The 17,353-nt window shown below is 58.4% G+C and overlaps 2 protein-coding genes across 8 annotated transcripts; both read right to left on the bottom strand.

The window, feature by feature from the left end:
* Positions 1-1,826: 1,826 nt before the first annotated feature.
* SMIM11 (small integral membrane protein 11) lies at positions 1,827-10,936 on the bottom strand. Of its 7 annotated transcripts, XM_081087907.1 has the most exons (8): positions 10,488-10,895; positions 7,394-7,431; positions 6,988-7,066; positions 6,380-6,419; positions 6,297-6,346; positions 3,370-3,540; positions 2,744-2,955; positions 1,827-2,125 (listed from the first exon to the last, which is right to left on the bottom strand). In XM_081087907.1, exons 5-6 carry the CDS (start codon positions 6,306-6,308, stop codon positions 3,382-3,384), a joined length of 171 nt encoding a protein of 56 aa, XP_080944033.1. In that variant the 5' UTR covers positions 6,309-6,346; positions 6,380-6,419; positions 6,988-7,066; positions 7,394-7,431; positions 10,488-10,895; the 3' UTR covers positions 1,827-2,125; positions 2,744-2,955; positions 3,370-3,381. The 7 variants fall into 7 exon arrangements, with proteins under 7 accessions (XP_080944033.1, XP_080944031.1, XP_080944034.1 ...); XM_081087905.1 differs by lacking the exon at positions 7,394-7,431; XM_081087908.1 differs by lacking the exon at positions 7,394-7,431 and having other exon boundaries at positions 3,344-3,540; positions 6,297-6,419; positions 10,488-10,936.
* Positions 10,937-12,200: 1,264 nt separating this feature from the next.
* On the bottom strand, positions 12,201-17,081 carry KCNE2 (potassium voltage-gated channel subfamily E regulatory subunit 2). The gene is made up of 2 exons (XM_081087903.1): positions 17,005-17,081; positions 12,201-13,447 (listed from the first exon to the last, which is right to left on the bottom strand). Exon 2 carries the CDS (start codon positions 13,438-13,440, stop codon positions 13,069-13,071), a length of 372 nt encoding a protein of 123 aa, XP_080944029.1. The 5' UTR covers positions 13,441-13,447; positions 17,005-17,081; the 3' UTR covers positions 12,201-13,068.
* Between the last annotated feature and the right edge of the window lie 272 nt (positions 17,082-17,353).

The raw sequence follows: 17,353 nt of genomic DNA, 5'->3' as shown, positions 1-17,353 counted from the left end.
GGCTTTGAGGGCTGGGCCAGGGGCGGACGGGGCAGCTCAGCTCAGGGGGCCTGGTGAGCACGGTGAACGGAGCTCAAGACCGTGCTCAGCGTGTAGGTCTCAGAAACACGGAGGAGCGAGTGCAGGCCCCAAGAAGTGTGCCCACCCGTGTCCGGCCCCACATGACCCACGGAGCCAGCCGTGCTCCTCTCCTCCTCTGCTCAGAGGCCAGTCCCCTGCCCACTTTGCTCACCTGAAGCCAGGCCGCGGAGGAGTGGGACCCGGAACTCGTGTTGGGTGGTTTTGCTTTTCAAACAAGAGCAGCTCTTGCTGGTGCATCCTGCTCACCTGATCACCGAGAAAGCCTTCCCTGTTTTCCCACCGCAAACCCGTCTTTCAGGGTCTTTCACCTCCTGCTGTTCTGTGTCGACACCGATTTCTGTGGTGGCAGTTTTGCCAGCTGTCTGGTCTGATGTCGGCTGAGCCTCACGCCACGTGAACCGCAGGGGTGAAGAGAACACGCAGCCGCCCTCGGACCTAAGGAACGCGCCGCCTGCCAGCAGGAAGGCACCGAGGGCCTGCGGGTCACGGGACGGAGATGGGACTCAAGCTTCAGCTGATTGACTACCGGCTCCCTGAGGCCCTGAGGGGCGAGGGCTCTGAAAAGCTGGCACCGGCCGCCCCGGGTGCCTGGGCCTCGATACACGGTGCCCCTGCCCGACGAGTCCGGGCTCAGCGTGTCCTCCTTCAGACCTAACACCGACCTCCCTTCCTGTCTGCTCCTGAGGGAGACCCTCCCTGTGCCCCGCAGACACGCTGCCAGACACTGAGCAAAGGACACTAGCTCTGCCCCGACACCAGCGGCAGGAAGTCAGGGAGTTCATCGCGGGCGGGCGGGGGAGACGGCGGTACAGCCCCATCCCTTTCGGGGCAGCCACGCACGGTGGGTGACGATGACAGCGACCCCACAGATGTCCTCCCGAGGTTGGCTGACGGAGCCCGGGCATCCCCAACAGCCGCATCCCGCGGCCTCCCGTGGGCCAGCGCGACCCGAGGTGACGGCAGTGCCGCCCTGGAGGCCGCTGCCCTGGCCTTGCCCACCTGGGGTCCAGGCTCCACTGGGCGGAGGGAGCCAGGCTGGCCAGTGGGGCTGCCGCCGCCCAGGCATGCTCTCCTCTCCTTCTCATTGTTTCACAACCAGTTTTACACACGTGCCCTCCTTCAGCCAGACAAGCCCTGCACGCGGCGGGGCAGTGAGCACGAACGCGCTCCCTCCACGGGGCCCGGCTGTGAGGAGTGGAGACCTGCCCACAGCACTTCACACGAAACAGGAGGAGCCCCACCCTCACCCCACAAAGTGGCCGTTCACGGCTGATGACGGATCCCTGGACACCAGGAACCAGGGCCCGTCTCTACTCCCGTCTCAGACTTGGCCCCTTAACCATCACTTCACTGTCCAACTGGCTGGGCAGTAAGGCCCGCAGGCCACGCCACCCCTCCCCGTGAGCGCACCGCCTCTGCCTGCCTCGATGAAAGCGCCAAGGGCCAAGTTCCTGGGAAGAGGAGAAAACGGGAGGAGGGCAGCAGGTCAGAGGGCGGAGGTCAGAGGGCAGAGGGTGAGGGCGTGCAGCGGAGGCTTCCTCCCCACAGCGTGGCCACTTCTACAGCCCAGCCCTGGGGGGGGGGGGGGGGAGAACCTACAGCAGCTGTGGGTTTGCAGAACTCCCTGCCGCACAGCACAGGGTGTGCGTGTGAGGGAGACAGACAGACAGGGACACGGACACACACACACACACACACACACACACACACACACACGCCGGCCGATCCCAAAGACCAGAGACGCCTTTGTCCAGGTGTTTACTTTACTAGAGAAAATACAGGTTCTTAAAGCCTCTGCCAGGTCCCATCACTTTAGTTCCGCTGCAGCTGGGAGTTACCCTCGGGAGTTTCTTCTCCTCGGCCGAGTCCACTCTCCACGTGGCGCCGTGTGGTGCGTCTAGGAGAGAGGGCCGCCGTGTAGAGCAGCGTCTGGGGAGAGGGCCGGTGGGAAGCAGGAGCCGTCTGATGAGCAGCGCGGACGCCCCACTCGCTCAGCGCAGCGCTCATGTGCAGCCACTCTGGCTCAGACACCACTGAGTTCTTCCTATATAATAAAGAGCTAATATGCAAATGGTTGTCACGCCCTCACGCCAGGGCCGGGGGACCTGAGGCTGGGCCGGGGGACCTGAGGATGCGCTGGGGGACCTGAGGCCGTGCCCCCCTACCTAGCAGGGCTTGACGGGGGTGGGGCTGGCCAGGTCTGGGTCTCACGCAATTTTGAGGGGCACGTGGGTGGGCGGGGACTTGACTCTGGGTCCCACAGTGCACCCCAGACTCTGACAGGAGGGAGATTTTCATATACATTTTACTAATTTTTGTTCATTGCTGACACTTCTATTATAGAGAAAGGGCAAATAGCAATATTAAAATATTTCCTCTAATTAATTCCCTTTTAATGTGCACGAGCTTTGTGCACCGGGCCACTAGTCTCTTATAAACGTACTTTCCTTTTTTCATTTTCCAGAAAAAGGTTTCCGCCCATACTTTCGGTATCATGATTTTCTTTCTTCCCAAACCCCCAGCCCTGAGCTCAGCCATCAGGCCCCCCCACCCCCACGCACCCCCCAGCAACTGGCGTTCGAGAGAGGGAGAAGTGTGACCGTCCTCCCCCTTTTCGGTTCCCCACAAAACTCAGCGCATGTTCTGTGCAAGCAGCTCTCACCTTTCGCTTGGACGCGCTCCCTCTTCCCCCACGGGGTCCGGCTCCCGAGGTCCAGCCGATGGAGCATCTCTTTAACAAGGCGGCTCCCACCACAGGAGCTGATGTGGCCCAGCCACGTGGGCTGCTCCGAGGCCCACGTCTGAACGCTGCAGGGCGGGCAGCAGCCGGGGCGAGCGTGAGCCGGGTGAGGACCCCTGCAGCCACACTTCACCCTGAAGACCCACAGCAGGGCCTCACCGGAGGTGCAGGCGGGCTTCAGGCCTGTGACCCGCCTCCTCCCCACCCCCTCTTGCGCTTTTACGCACCCCTGCAGGTGTTTCTAGAGCATGCTTCTCCGGGGAGAAGGCGAAGCTTTCACTCGATTCCCTGAGCCCTGTGGCCCCACCCCTCCACCCTGAAGCACCCCGGCCCTCAACGGGGGAGAATCACAGGCTGGGCGGGGACCAACCCCGAGCTCCCGGCTCATCGGGACAGGCATGAGGGTCAGGACTCTCCCTGTCTCCCTGTCTCCCTGAGCGCTTGACAGCTGGTGCGCCCCTCCCTACCCCCCACCCTGCCTGCACCCACCTTAGACCCGAGGGACACGGCTGGGCTGCCCACCTGCATCTCCCACCCGCAAGCCGCACCTGTGGCTCCCTTTAGCGCGCTTTCTTCTCCGACTTCTTCTCCGCTTCCAGCTGTCGCTCTCTGGCTTCCAACCTCTTCCTTTGGTATGCTTTGGCTCCGGCAAATGCCAGGCAGAGAATTAATGTTTTCGCTGCCAAGATGTACAGCAGCAGGGGCACATGATCCAGCACCTGGGAAGGAAGAAGCCGTTCCAAACGTGCGACTGTGTGCGACCACGTACGAGGTCCCGGCCCCACGTCGCTGACATCCAGCCCAGCGCCGCCCTTCCTGCCAGGACCGCCCGGGCTGCAGACTCAGGACCCTGCTCTGGAGGCGGCGGGTGGGCCCGCTCTGTGCTGCCACCGGCTGAGTGGCCGGGTGACACCCGGCTGTTCCGAGCATCTGTCTCTCCGCCTGCCCAGGAAGCTGGGCAGCCCCTCCCTCTAGATTCCCCAGCTCCAGTCCCCCCCCATTTCCTCTTGGTTCCCACCACCCATGAGCACTGGCGCAGAAGGTAAAATAAATACAAAAGTAAGGACACCCTGTACGCCAGTTCACACGGAGCTGCAAACACACCATTCCCACGGAGCTGCAAACACACCATTCCCACGGAGCTGCAAACACACCATTCACACGGAGCTGCAAACACACCATTCACACGGAGCTGCAAACACACCATTCACACGGAGCTGCAAACACACCATTCACACAAAGCTGCAAACACACCATTCCCACGGAGCTGCAAACACACCATTCCCACGGAGCTGCAAACACACCATTCACACAAAGCTGCAAACACACCATTCACACGAAGGTGCAAACACACCATTCACACGGAGCTGCAAACACACCATTCACACGGAGCTGCAAACACACCATTCACACGGAGCTGCAAACACACCATTCACACGGAGCTGCAAACACAGACGCTCCCGCCTGCACTGACCACTTCCTCTGAAGCTAGGTCATGGGCTGCCTGCGGAGTCTGAGGAAGCTGTGACCTAATGGGGGAGGAATATACTGGAAATCAAAAGGAGGAACCGAATATTTCAATTGTTCTCAGCGAACTAAACAGCGAGAACACGAACTCCGAGTGACTGGACAGCAGCTGACACCAATCACGCCCACAGGCGCGGGCAAGCACACCGGCCAGTCGCTCTGGCAGGAGAACCGAAGTCCTAACACTTCACAAAATGAAACTTTTACTCCAACACAAGCAGCTTTGCTACTGGTTTCCAGTCCTCCCTCCCTCAGACCCACAGCTAACCACCCTCCCCTCCCGCTGCAGTCCTGCAGGTCCCATTTTACAGACGAGGCTCGGCTGCACGCTTCTAAACCAGCTATTAAACGGTACCTTATTTTACCTCCTGGGAGGAAAAAACCCGTTTGTTGCCATAAATACGCCTCTTGGTATGTTCCTGGGATTTCTAGGCAGCTGAGCCTCACTGATACTGGGAAAGCGCTCTCTCCAGTTCTGGAAATCTCTGCGCGAGCCGTGCAGTCCTGCTGCATCCCTGCCCATGTCCCAGCCCCAGCCCCGGCCACGGCCCCGCTATAGTCCCAGCCACGGTCCCCAGAGCCGCCACGTAGCTGCATGGCAGCAGCTACGGCACGTGGATCCGACGGCGGACAGAGCCAGGAAACCCACTGAGACAGAACCACCACAAACAGACCCGGGGGAGCGGGTCCCTGCTTGCTCTCTCCTTAGAGGTTCCAGAGAGGAGTCGGCAGAGCAGGGCAGCCAGGGTCAAGGACACCACAGGGCTGAAGCGAAGGGTCAGGGCCCGGCCTGCCTCTGGGGCGCTAAGCTTCAGCTGGGTGAACCCCCTTCGATTTCTAACAAATCCCTCCATATGTGCAGACCTTAGGGGGTGAGTGAGACAGCTGCGGCGAACAGGCCTGGTGAGCACAGGGGAAGTCCTGCCCCCCGAGTCCTGATCGCCTCGTCTGGGGTCCAGGGCTTCTGAGACAGTGGACCCCTGGACAGGCCCCACGGCCTCCTGAAGCCCCCCAACCCCGCACCCCAGGAGCTGGGAAGGAGGGGTGTGTACTCCCCCATCCTGCTTCCAGACCTTTCCAGATCTTCTCGCAAGAGAAACCCAGGGATGTTTCGAACAAGGAAATGCTTATAATTGAAAAAAAAACAAGGTCCTAAGTTTAAAATACACATATCACATTTACATACATGAAAAAATACACCAACATTGTTCGTAGTAGCTCTCTGGGTGGGATGACGATGCATGATTTCTATCTGACTTCCTACTTTTCAAAGTGTCTACAAGGACATATATTTTAGTGGCTGTCCTGTGACCAACCCCCAGCTAACCCCACCTGCTTCAGGATTTCACATGACACTCAACACACCCTTCTCCCACGGCCGCTCGCTAGCAGGCGCCTCTGTGCTGCCCTTGAACCTGTGCTCCCAGCACCGGCCCGTGCCTCCCGGGGCTCAGGCGTGTTCACTCCCCAGGCAGGGTCAGCTGCACCTGCTGTCACGGGAGATGACTGAGTGCAACACGACACGGACGAGTGTGACTCTGTACAGAGACGGTGTCCGTGACAACCAGGTGGATGCCTCCCATGCAGTTCCACGTTTCAGTTGGAAAAGAAAAACCCACTTGTTGGCAACAGAAATGTAAAGACCAGGGAAGAAGATCTGGGGCGACTTCGTATGCAGACGCTCCCGTGACCGCGATCCAACGTAAGGAAACCGGAATGTGAAACCGTGGGTCACTCTAAAGGCGTGGGCTTTGCAAGACGAGGGGCCGATCCGAGACCGGCCGTGGGCCCCTCTAAGGGGGCCTGGCCCCCTCCACGCGCCTGCATGTTTAACTTAAAGCCAAATATGAACTATGATTCCTGCTTGCATCGACGACTTCTCATTCTGAATTTCTACCATCAGGGGGAAGAAAACCCCTGAGCCACCCATGTGTAAAAGCGCGCTCACCTCCCAGTTCATGCTGGACCCACGGTGACGTCACTCCTGGTGGACGCAGAGCCGGACTAGCAGTCACTCCTGGTGGACGCAGACCCCGGCCAGCACACGGGGAGGAGCTGGGCGCCAGGCGTGCTGGGAAGAGAGGAAACAGGTCGAGGGGGGGCGGTTGGGGGGGCTGTCCATGACGAGCAAAGAGCGAGCTTCGCAGAGAGGAGGCTCAGTGTCCCCAGCAAGCTGGCCCGGAGCTGGGTGAGAAGCAGCGACCTGGGTCAGAGCCGGGACAGGCGCGGCTTATTGGGCAGAAGGACCTGGCTGACCTGCTGGGAATGGGAGCACAGCTGCAAGCAGAGGGGCCCTGCCGCTCCCACGGGGACAGGTGCTCCCACTCCACTCACTAGGGATGTAAAAGCCCAGGTCCAAAGTCGGTTCCTCCACCCCTCCTGCCCGGAACCAGAGCTGCTCTGAGGGTAAGAGGCTTTCTCGGGTCCCCTGAGTGTTAATCTAGGTTTTTCAAAACTATCCGGAGGGAAGGGAGTACACGATGCGGGAAACGTTGCCTGAGAAAGCCATTGTGGCCTAGAATTCCCGCCTAAAGTGCGGGGCCCAGGGAAGTGGGGCAGGGCGTGACGGGCAGGGACACGGCGGAGCGCAGGACGGCTCTGAGGCCTCGCTGTCACTATTTCGAGATGGTGACACATACCCCTGGAGTCAGAAGGCTCGAGCTCGGGATGCAGACACTACACACTCGGGCGACTTCCCTCTTGGGGCCTCGGTCCCATCTGCAAACGAAGAAAGGGGGTGTCGACCGGCCGGGCCCAGGGTCCCTCCTGCTCCTGGAACGTGGAGACGTCCAGCTTCACGCCGCGGTGCCCAGCCAGGCTGAGGGCAGTGATGCGCCCACTCATTCAGCCTTCACACCAGCCCTCCGAGGGGAGTTCACCGTCGCCACTCCAGAGCCCGGGACAGAGTTTATGAAACACGTCCAGGGTCACAGGCAGGGGGACTGGGACTCAACCCTCCAGTCTGGGCCCACAGTCTCAGCCTGATGGAGGCAGAGAGCTCTGCACTCAAAATCCACACGGATGCTTTTCTTTAAATATACTCACCACTAAAATGAAGAGAAACAGCGGAAAGCCTCATAGGCCTTCAGAATGGAGAAAAGACAAACTTCAGAGATGTTTCATAGAAAACTTTTTCACTTACAAAAGCATCTAAATATAAAAAGTTCAGCCCGGGCCGGTATGGCTCAGTTGGGTGTTGTACTAGGCACTGAAGGGGTTGCCGGTTCAATTCCTGGTCAGGGCACATGACTGGGTTTCTGGCTCAATCCCGGGGGCAGGAAGGGGCGTGCAGGAGGCAGCCGATTGATGTTTTGCTCCCACACTGATGTTTCTCTCTCACTCCCTTCTTCTCTCTCTAAAAAATTCAAACCTTATCTATTCAAGGTCACAGTATCCTGAAAAGCTGGGAGTTGGCACAAGATAGCCAAGTTTTCCCCATGACTTTTGCAAAGTCAGATAAGCTAGCAACAGGAATTTACACCATCATCTGTTTACGTGTGATTGAAGGTCAGCGCTGACCTTCCTGTGTAAATGGCCCGTTTGTCTTTAAGTAGCAGCAGATTCTGATCTGCACTGAAGTGTTGCTAGAGTTTCCACTTCGAGTAATCTCTAATAATCTCAGGGATTAGCCATGTTGTAAATGAAAACAAAATATTTGAGGGTTGTGTACATTTTACTTTTACAACTCCTTTGAGTTGTGTACAAACACAGTAGGTGAGTTTGGCTGTTCCCCACTGCATACCTTGACTCCCAAGGTCAAGGATAACAAATAGGTCCGAAATATTTACAGGAGGAAGTAGATTAAAAAGAACACCCTGTTGTCTGGCCCTCTGGCAAACATGTACAGCGAGGCCTCCCAAACAGGCAATTGGTTCTGCAACTTCAAGCGAAATGACATAAAGTGGACCCCATTTTACAGGAGGCTAAGGAATATAAACAAGAGTTAAGTTCCTACGACACCTCATCAATGTTGCAATGAAACAACACTGGACAGAAGGACAGACGTTGGAGGAGCTGTTGTACTAGGTGCGCTCACTAGTGCTGTGGCTGTGGGCACGGCACCTGGCCCCTCTCAACCTCGGCTCCCTCAGCTGTAAGTCCGCCTTCGGGGCTGGAGGAGAAACCCTGGGCACCACCCTCAGCCCACGGTACATAAACGTCAACCATGACGGTCACGATAAAGCCCTCTCCTTCCGCTAATGGACAGGCCAAGCTGAAGACCATAAACAAGGGACATCCTGTGAAAAATGCAGTCACTGCAAGACAGCGGCCATGGTCTAGAGACCACCTGAGCACCAGGAAAGCCGACATCTGCACTGCACTCTATTCCCGGTGGCACCCAAGGCAGGGCATGTGACCTGGGGCAAATCGTGAACCTCTCTGAGCCAAAGTGTCCTCATTTTAAAAATCAGAACCCAGCCCTGGCCGGTGTGGCTCAGTGGATAGAGCATCGGCCTGCAGACTGAAGGGTCCTGGGTTTGATTCCAGTCAGGGGCACATGCCCAGGTTGTGGGCTTGATTCCCAGTAGTGGGCGTGCAGGAGGCAGCCGATCAAGGATTCTCTCACCATTGATGTTTCCATCTCTCTCCCTCTTGAATTCAATAAAAATATATTTTCTAAAAAAAAAAAAAATCAGAATCCAAAGAACAATGCTGCAACTCTGGAATTCGGAAGCCACCATTCTATTCTCTCTGATATCACGGAACCAGACAGTAAAAACACACTGGCACCTGCCTCGACTTCACGCATGGAGTGATACAACCCACGCTCTTTAGGAGAGAAACACAGAAGGTCAACCTGCAAACAGTGTTGGGGTGCGGTGAGGGCGGGAGAGGAGAGGCAGATCAGGGTGGCTCCCCTCACCCTCAGCCTCCATCCACATTGTGGGGGGGGGGGTCCCCATCTCCCTCAATGACATGCTCCCACTCCGCAGGCCTCGCAAGACTTCAGCAAACGAAAGCTGAGGAGCCTAAAAATATCCGAAAATATCCGGCCGTGTGCTCTGACTCCAGGCGACACCGGGTGCAATTAGAAACGGGAGGCAGCTGCTGTCTGCAAACGCCAAGCTGGGGACAAGGCTGCGGCTCAAGTCAACCTAAGCAGGCAGGCACTTTAAGCTCCCCTGGAACTATTCCGTCTTAGCTCAAAACTAAAAAATAGCCCGAACCGGTTTGGCTCAGTGGATAGAGCGTTGGCCCCGGTCCGGGTTCCACTCCCATAAAGATCCCCAGTGGGGGGCGAGCAGGAGGCAGCCGATGGATGATTCTCTCTCATTGATGTTGCTACCTCTCCCTCTCCCTTCCTCTAAAAAACCAATAAAAACATTTGAGCTCATAATGGCTTAGAGAGAAATAGTTCTATTTCCTTTACTGCAAAAATATCCTGATTTTTTCTTTGGCCGGATTTCTCGAAAGACAGATAAGCTCGCAGACTGTGGCTAGGCCACCTGAAGCCACATGGACAGTACTGCCCGCGACCTGCTTCCTCCTGGCACACGCGGCGGACTCGGGGTGTCCAGGGGGGTCTCCGCTCTGTCTGACCTCCTGCCGGCCTCCACTTAGCTGTGTCCTTAGTCCCACCTTCCCAAGCCGTTCTCCCTCCGCGTCTCCACCCTTCCCACCCCAGCCCCTCACCCCTCACCTGAAGGGGGTGCGGGGAGGAGGGGCATCACTTGGCCGACCTCGGGGCCCCACTCCCGGGTCAGCCGGGGTTCCCTGGGCCGGAGGCCTGGGTCTCAGCGCCTCTGCAACCCGGCCAGGGTCCTCTCCGACCCCCAAACTTCGGGAGCAACACCGGCCCCCTCACACCCCAGCCCTTCCACTGAACAGGGCGTCCGGAACATGCACTCGTCCCCAAGCCCCTCGGACACCAGCACCCTCTGGCCGGCACCAGCCCCGGGCCACGTGCCAGCCTACGCACGCCGCCCCCGGGGCCTGGATTCCGCGGCGCCGGGACAGCCGAGCCAGGGAGGCGCGCGGGTGAGGGCCGTGACCCTCCGGTCCCCACTGGGCGGGGAGCCGGCGCCGCGCGGCCGGGGGCCGACTGGCGGGGATCCAGGAGAAAGCCGGACACCCCCGCGCCCCAAAGAGCCCTCGGGCTTCCGGTCAGGACCCCGCAGACTCAGAGGTCATGACTTACAGCTCCAAGTCGCCGGGACCGCTGCGCCGAGTGGGCTTGCAAACCAGGACTCCCACAATGCGGCGCGGAAACTACACGTCCCGAAATGCACCGCTCCGCGCCTGCGCAGTGGGCCCGGGCCGCCTGGGCGGGTCCCCTAATACTGCCCCGGGTCTGTTCCGGTTCCGCCCTTCTCCGACCCCGAGGAAGATGGAAGCCGGAGGGCGGGGCGCCGCGGGGCCGCTCCACCCTCAGCTGCGCCGCAATCCTTGGTGCTCGCGACGGAGGGCCCCAGGCTCCCCAGCAGTTCCCAACTCAGCTTCCATCCTCGCCACCAAACGCGCGCTTTTCTTGGGGACGGCGCGCGTCCCCGGGCTGGGTTCCCGATCGCCGCGTGCGGAGCTGGAGCACTGAGCCCCGACTCCGTGCGCACCGGGACCGAGCCCGGCTGGGCGCAGGGGAGAGGAGCGGCCTGGGCTGGAGGGCGTGGAGAAGCGGGCAGAGCAGAGCACAGCAGGCTCCTTAAAGCGGGAGTGCACACTCAGAAGGAGGAGAGGCCCGGCCGGTGTTGCTCAGTGGTTGAGCATCAACCTATGAACCAAGAGGTCACAGTTCAATTCCCGGCACAGGCCAGGGTTGTGGGCTCCATCCCCAGTGTGGGGTGTGCAGGAGGCAGCCGATCCATGATTCTCTGTCATCATGGATGTTTCCATCTCTCTCCCTCTTCCTTCCTCTCTGAAATCAATAAAAACATATTTTAAAAAAAACACAAAAATAAAACAAAAACTGTTGTGTAGGTCAATGTAGCTGCTATCTCTGGCTGAGGCCAGTTTTTATTTGTCTCAACTATTGATTGCCCCAGGAAATGGGGAGGGGAGCAGCGAGGGGCCGGTGTCAGCCACAGGTCATATCCACAGGCTCTGACTTAGAAGGGCGGGGATGGAGCCCAGGGCCTCTGTCCCCTGAGCTAACTCTCCTGCCTCTGGAGCGAAATCGCAGCTAATTACAAGAATCGATACCTTGATTATATCTCCCCCTGAAGAGACAGACCCTGTCGCAGGTGGAATACACCCCACAAGCCAGTGCCGGGAAGGAGGGCTCCTGTTCTGAGTTTTGTCTCCTGCCCTGAGACGTGAGGCCCTGCTCGCCTTGCTCTGCCTTGGGGATAGGTGGGGGTGAGGGAGGGGAGGGGGAGCCAGGAGGCAGGGAGCTCCATGCAGCCCACCCCAGGCATCTGTCTCCCAAAACTCCTACCCCAGCTCCTGAGAGAGGGGACTGTGGCCTTAGGCCCGCCCCTGGCCCTGCTCTAGCTCCGCCCACTCTGTGAGGCTCTCTGCTGTGACCGTCAGTTGTCATCATGATGTTTCCGGGTCTGACTGCCTCCCTGCTGGGTGGGTGCCTCCCGCTCAGGGGGTCTCCTCCCCTCTGTTCTGCGGAGGTCAGGCCCGTGACCTGAGTGGACAGAGGGCAAAGGCGCTTATGGGATGAATGAGTGAAGGCCCCTAATCTGCGCAGGGCAGACTCGGCATCGGCACGTGCAACGGTCTGACACGCGTGTGATGATCGGGGTGCCCGCGGCCTCACACTCCGTGATGTGAAGCGATTGTTGTCGAGCTTTGCAACACACCCCAGCAGCTCAAACACTCTCTGTCCCCCGGTCTTTGCAAACATAAGTAAAGGTAGTCGCTATAGAGAGAGGAAAAGGAAATGGTGTGAAAAGAAAAGGGTGCGTATAAAGCCATGTCGTGCCTTTATTGCTTTTTCCATACTAAGAAGAAGTCCAGCGAGTTCATTTTTGTGGGACCGTAAATGACCGTTTAGCAATGTTTGCGTGGGTAGCTCTTCACGATTCTCCCTCCCTGTGCTGGGCTGTCGTCCGACTCCGAGCAAGTTCAATGCCAGGAGAAGGATGCACCTGCTGTCACCCCACGGCGCTGCCGCCTTCATCGGGACTCGTGCTCCGAGCGCATCAATGATGCTCCTGTCAGCCCAGTGACGGGGTAGATTCCGAACCTCGGCATCTGGGCCACACATCCTATTCACCGGTTGAATCAGCCACATACAACATCACGTGTCGGAGTAAGAAGGCTCGGCGCTTTGCAAATCTCTTCTTTCTACCCCCTGCCACTGTGCAGGTGCTCACACAGCACACCACTCCCATGAGCAAGCGCCAGGCACCGACACCACATGCCGCCTGCCTCGGGGACGCAACACACGGTCTCCCCAGCGTCTCCGCAGACAGCGAGCAGCGAGGTGTCTTCTGAGCAGAGAGTTGGGGGGCTCCAGGGCGCGGGCATCTGGGGTAGGCTCCCTGTCTTTCTCGCTTGTCAGGAAGACGGGGTTTTTTGTTTGTTTTTTGCTAATCCTCACCTGAGGATATTTTCCCATTGACTTTTAGAGAGAGTGGAAGGGAGATGGAGAGACAGAGAGAAACATCCATGCGAGAGAGGCACATCGATTGGTTGCCTCCTGCACGCGCCCAACCAGGGGCCCGGGCCGGGGAGGAGCCTGCGACCCAGGGACGTGCCCGGGACCGGAATCGAACCCGGGACCCTTGGGTCCGCAGGCCGAGGCTCTCTCCGCCGAGCCACGCCGGCCAGGCTCACGGGGACGTCTTGAAGCCCGCCGCACCGAGGTTCTGGTGGACGGTGGCCCTGGCCTCCTCCAGGCTCAGGATCTGGTTCTTGTACTTCTGCTTCCAGTCGTCCACGATGTACTGGTGGTAGGGGTCGTTGGAGTGCTCCTGCCGCTTGGACTTCACCGTGCTCACCAGGATGGCCACCACGATGAAGGAGAACATGCCGATCATCACCATGAGGTACAGGATGACATAGTAGAAGTTCTCGGCGTCCACCCGGGCCTGCAGCGCCTCCTGCTGGGCGGTCGTGTTCCGGCGCCACGCGTCCATGTACCCGACGAGGACCCTCCTGAAGGCGTCCTCCAGGGTCTGCGTCAGGTTGGCCAGGGCGGGCATGCTGCTCCTGCGCGAGGCCAACGGGGAGACGGACGGACAGTGAAAGGGGGTCCTTTCCTCGCGCGGCTGCGGAAGGGATGGACGGGGGGCGCGCGAGGGGGAGCGATGCGATTCCTCCCTAGCCTGCTGGTGGTGGACCGAGCACACACTCGGTTCTTTGAGCTTTTCATGTGCACCTGTTGCATGCATGATATTTGCCAAAAGTGTAATGGGGGACATCACACTGTACCGAGTATGACCCCAACTTAAATATGTACCTAGCCCTGGCTGGCGTGGCTCGGTTGGTTGGAGCGTCGTCCCATACACCAGAAGGTGGCGGGTTCGATTCCCGGTCAGGGCACCTACCCAGGTTTTGGGTTCCATCCCCAGTCGGACTGTGTGCAGGAGGCAGCTGATCAGTGTTTCTCTTTCTCTCTCCCCTGCCCTCCCTCTCTCTGAGATTAATAAAAACAAACAAACAAATAAATAAAATATATATGTAATTGAACGTATGCCTGCATGTGAAAATGGAGAAAAGACTGGAAATAAATAGTTTGAAATGTTAATAGTGGGTGGAATACTTAAAACTTCTCTTCTTCTTTACACTTTTCTCACATTTCCGACGTTCACCAACATTCTCGCATTACCTTGCTTTAAGATGGACTATTAACCTCACAGTAGCTAGCACCAGGCTTCCCATGAGCCTCAGCTGCTGCCGCGATGGCCCGGGGTCCCCGTGCTTCAGGGGATTATGGGAGGGAGGCTGCGAAGGGACACTGGCAGGGTCTGGCATGTGTGTCGGACCCTCGGTCCAGGCAGTGCTTTCCCAGGTGCAGCCAAGAGGTGACTAGTACATCCGTGTCTGAAAGACGTGTTTCAGGCGAGGATGCGGAGAAACAACCCGAGACGCCATCACATTCTCAAACCAGCTCTCTCTCTGCCTCGCTGCCCCCCCCCCCGCCCCCCGCCCCCAGCATCACCTGATGACGCCATTCCATGCAACCCAGCCTCCTCCACACCACCTCCTGGGCCCAACGCCCTCTCTGCCCTGCACGCCAGTCAATGTCTTCGTTTGTTTGTTTGTTTGTTTGTTTGGTTAATCCTCACCCGAGGATATTTTTCCATGGATTTTTAGGGAGAGTGGAAGAGAGAGGGAAACATCAAGGTGAGAGAAGCACATCCGTTGGCTGCCTCCTGCACACGCCCGACCGGGCCCTGGGCCAGGGAGGAGCCTGTGAGGAGCAGGGACCTGCAGGTCCTCTCAGGCCATAAAAACCCCAACGACCCAGCGGGGGGTCTGCCTAGCGCCCCCTGAGGGTGTGGTGAGTGAGTGCTCCCCTCCCGGGTCCTGTGCCAGCAACCGGAATCCACAGCCACACCCACCGACCCCAATCTACAGTCCTCTTTTCCCAACGTACCTGCCCTGCGGGTGGGAAGGAGAGAGAGGGCAGGAGGAGGGTTTGTAGGTCCCTTAAAAAGAAAACCATTTCATGTTGTTTTTCTCCCGGAAAGCGTACATATGTACATACGAAGCTCTCCCTTCAGTTTCCGGGCCCCCTGGGCCCCCTAAAGCCCATCCTAGAATCTGCAACAAAATACCTCAGTGCGGACGCCCCAGGGGTTTCCAGGTGCTGGCGTGGCAGCGCGCACCCACCCGCCGGCGGACCCTGCTCATTGGTCAGCTCTCCTGCAGGGACACGCTGTCCACCAAGCTTTCTGATAAGACCCAACCGCAGGGAAAGGCCTCGGGGGTGAGTGCCCGAGAGCGGCCTGGCCAGGCTGGAACGTCCAGTCCCAGGTGGAGCCCGTGGGAGCACTGAGCGCGCGGGTGTCTGCTCTGCGAGCCCAGGAAAGGGCCCAGGCACCGCGTGCGAAGGCCGCTTCCCGATGGACACGCGCAAACATGCCAGGAAGGTGCCAGTTCCAACACCCACTCAGCTCCGTGACCGAGGCACTGGCCGTATGTGGAATGCACACTCCCCCTCGAAGGAGAACGCCTAACAGGTCTGGACTTAAGCCAGTGGTTCTCAACCTTACTAATGCCCGACCCTTTGATACAGTTCCTCATGTTGTGGTGACCCCCAATTTCATTGTTACAAATTGAACATCATTAAAGCATAGTGATTAATCACAAAAACAATATGTAATTATATATGTGTTTTCCGATGGTCTTAGGCGACCCCTGTGAAAGGGTCATTCGACCCCCAAAGAGGTTGCGACCCACAGGTTGAGAACCGCTGCCTTAAGCCATTGGTTACGTTCTCTTAAACCGTGCGAAACTGCCACCGACACAGGTTAAAATGGCCGAAACTGGCAATTTCATAGGGTGCAGCCAGGTATAGGCGGGCCTATGTGTTTCAGATGTTTTTACTAAGGATTTCTGCTCCAAAACAACAGCAGGAACACCAGGATGGCCCACCCAGGCCGGCTCAGTGGCTGAGTGTTGACCGTGAACCAGGAGGTCTCAGGTAGATTCCTGGTCAGGGCACAGGCCTGGGTTGCGGGCTCGGTTCCCCAGGAGAGGGCATGCAGGAGGCAGCCGGTCCATGCTTCTCTCTCATCATTGATGTCCCCTCTCCCTTCCTCTCTGAAATCGATGAACACATACTGAAAACCCCACCACAACGGGCCTTGGAGATGACGGAGACCGACCTGGCCCTGCGGCAGGTGGAAGAGCCGCAGCCTCAGAGCTTCCGCCTCCTGTCCTAGGCCCCCGGGCTCGCATGCCGGCTGCCAGGACAAGACACCGTCACCTGCCCAGCACCCGCCCTGTCCCGGCAGGGGCCACACAGGCCGGCAGCGCCCCCCGTCCAGCGTCGGCGGCTGCTCAGCTGAGCTGGGCAGAAGAAGGGAGACCAGGGCCGCGGCTGGAGCCTGTGGACATCAACAAGTCGTTCCCCATCTCGGGACACACAGCGGCCTCCTGTGTCCCGCCGTGCCTGCCCAGGTGTGTGCCACTCCACACGGGCTGTTGACACCATGAGCAAGTGGCCCCCCACTGGCCCCCAAGTCTACAGTCCTCTTTTCCTAAAAGGTGGGGGGCCGCTGGCATCACCGGGGCCTACAGAAGGCAACAGTGTCTTTCCTGTGTGTGTAAAGGACAGGAAAAGGCAGGTTCCATTTCCATGAAACTCCCATAAAACACTTACAAAATGGCCCAAGCCGGTGTGGCTCAGTGGATAGAGCATCGGCCTGCAGAACGAAGGGTCCCAAGTTCAATTCCGGTCAAGGGCACGTACCTCGGTTGCGGGCACATCCCAGGCCCGGGCTCTGGTTGGGGGGCGTGCAGGAGGCAACCAGTCAACCTGTTTCCCTCACACCGATGTTTCTCTCTGTCTTTCCTCCTCCCACTCTCTCTAAAAATCAGTGGTAAAGTATCCTTGGGTGAGGATTTAAAAAGAAAAAGAAAAACTTAGAAGATGGAATTACTGAGTAACCAAGGAAAACACTACCAGCAAAAGGAGAGAGAGAGAGAGGAATTCTTAAAAATCGCTCCTCTGAGAATTTTCTGGCAAAGGGAAAGAGCTGTTACTTAATTCCTCAAATACAATGACGAGAAAGCATTTGCGATGGGAAGGTGCTTACCGACGCGGTGCGGGGGACCCTGGCTACGCAGCTGGGCTCTGGCCGTCCTGCTGTGGCTGCCCAGCCCTCCGGCTTGTGCGGAACCCTCAGCCGCCCTTGCCAAGTGCAGTCGCAACGCCGGGCTCTTATGAGCCCTAATGTTTAATCTAATCTTGTGCGGAAAGTTAAACACGGCTGCTGGGAACTCACCTTGGTGCTGGGGGGGGGGGGGGGAGGGTGCCGCGTGGAGTGTTGGCATTGCGCAGAAGTGCCAGGTTCCCTCTCGGCCCCGTGACCCTGCTCCGCCAGGACAATGCCTGGCACAGGGAGCCCCCCAGGAAGTCGGCCCATGGTACTCCCGAGGCAGCCG

This window comes from Myotis nattereri, assembly GCF_964212035.1.
Source record: "Myotis nattereri genome assembly, chromosome: 3".
Lineage (NCBI taxonomy): Eukaryota > Metazoa > Chordata > Mammalia > Chiroptera > Vespertilionidae > Myotis > Myotis nattereri.
This window is presented reverse-complemented; position numbering and strand designations above follow the sequence as displayed.

What these genes read in the sequence shown, in the direction of transcription:
- KCNE2 (XM_081087903.1), bottom strand. Translation starts at nt 13,440, where the DNA reads ATGCCCGCCCTGGCCAACCTGACGCAGACCCTGGAGGACGCCTTCAGG.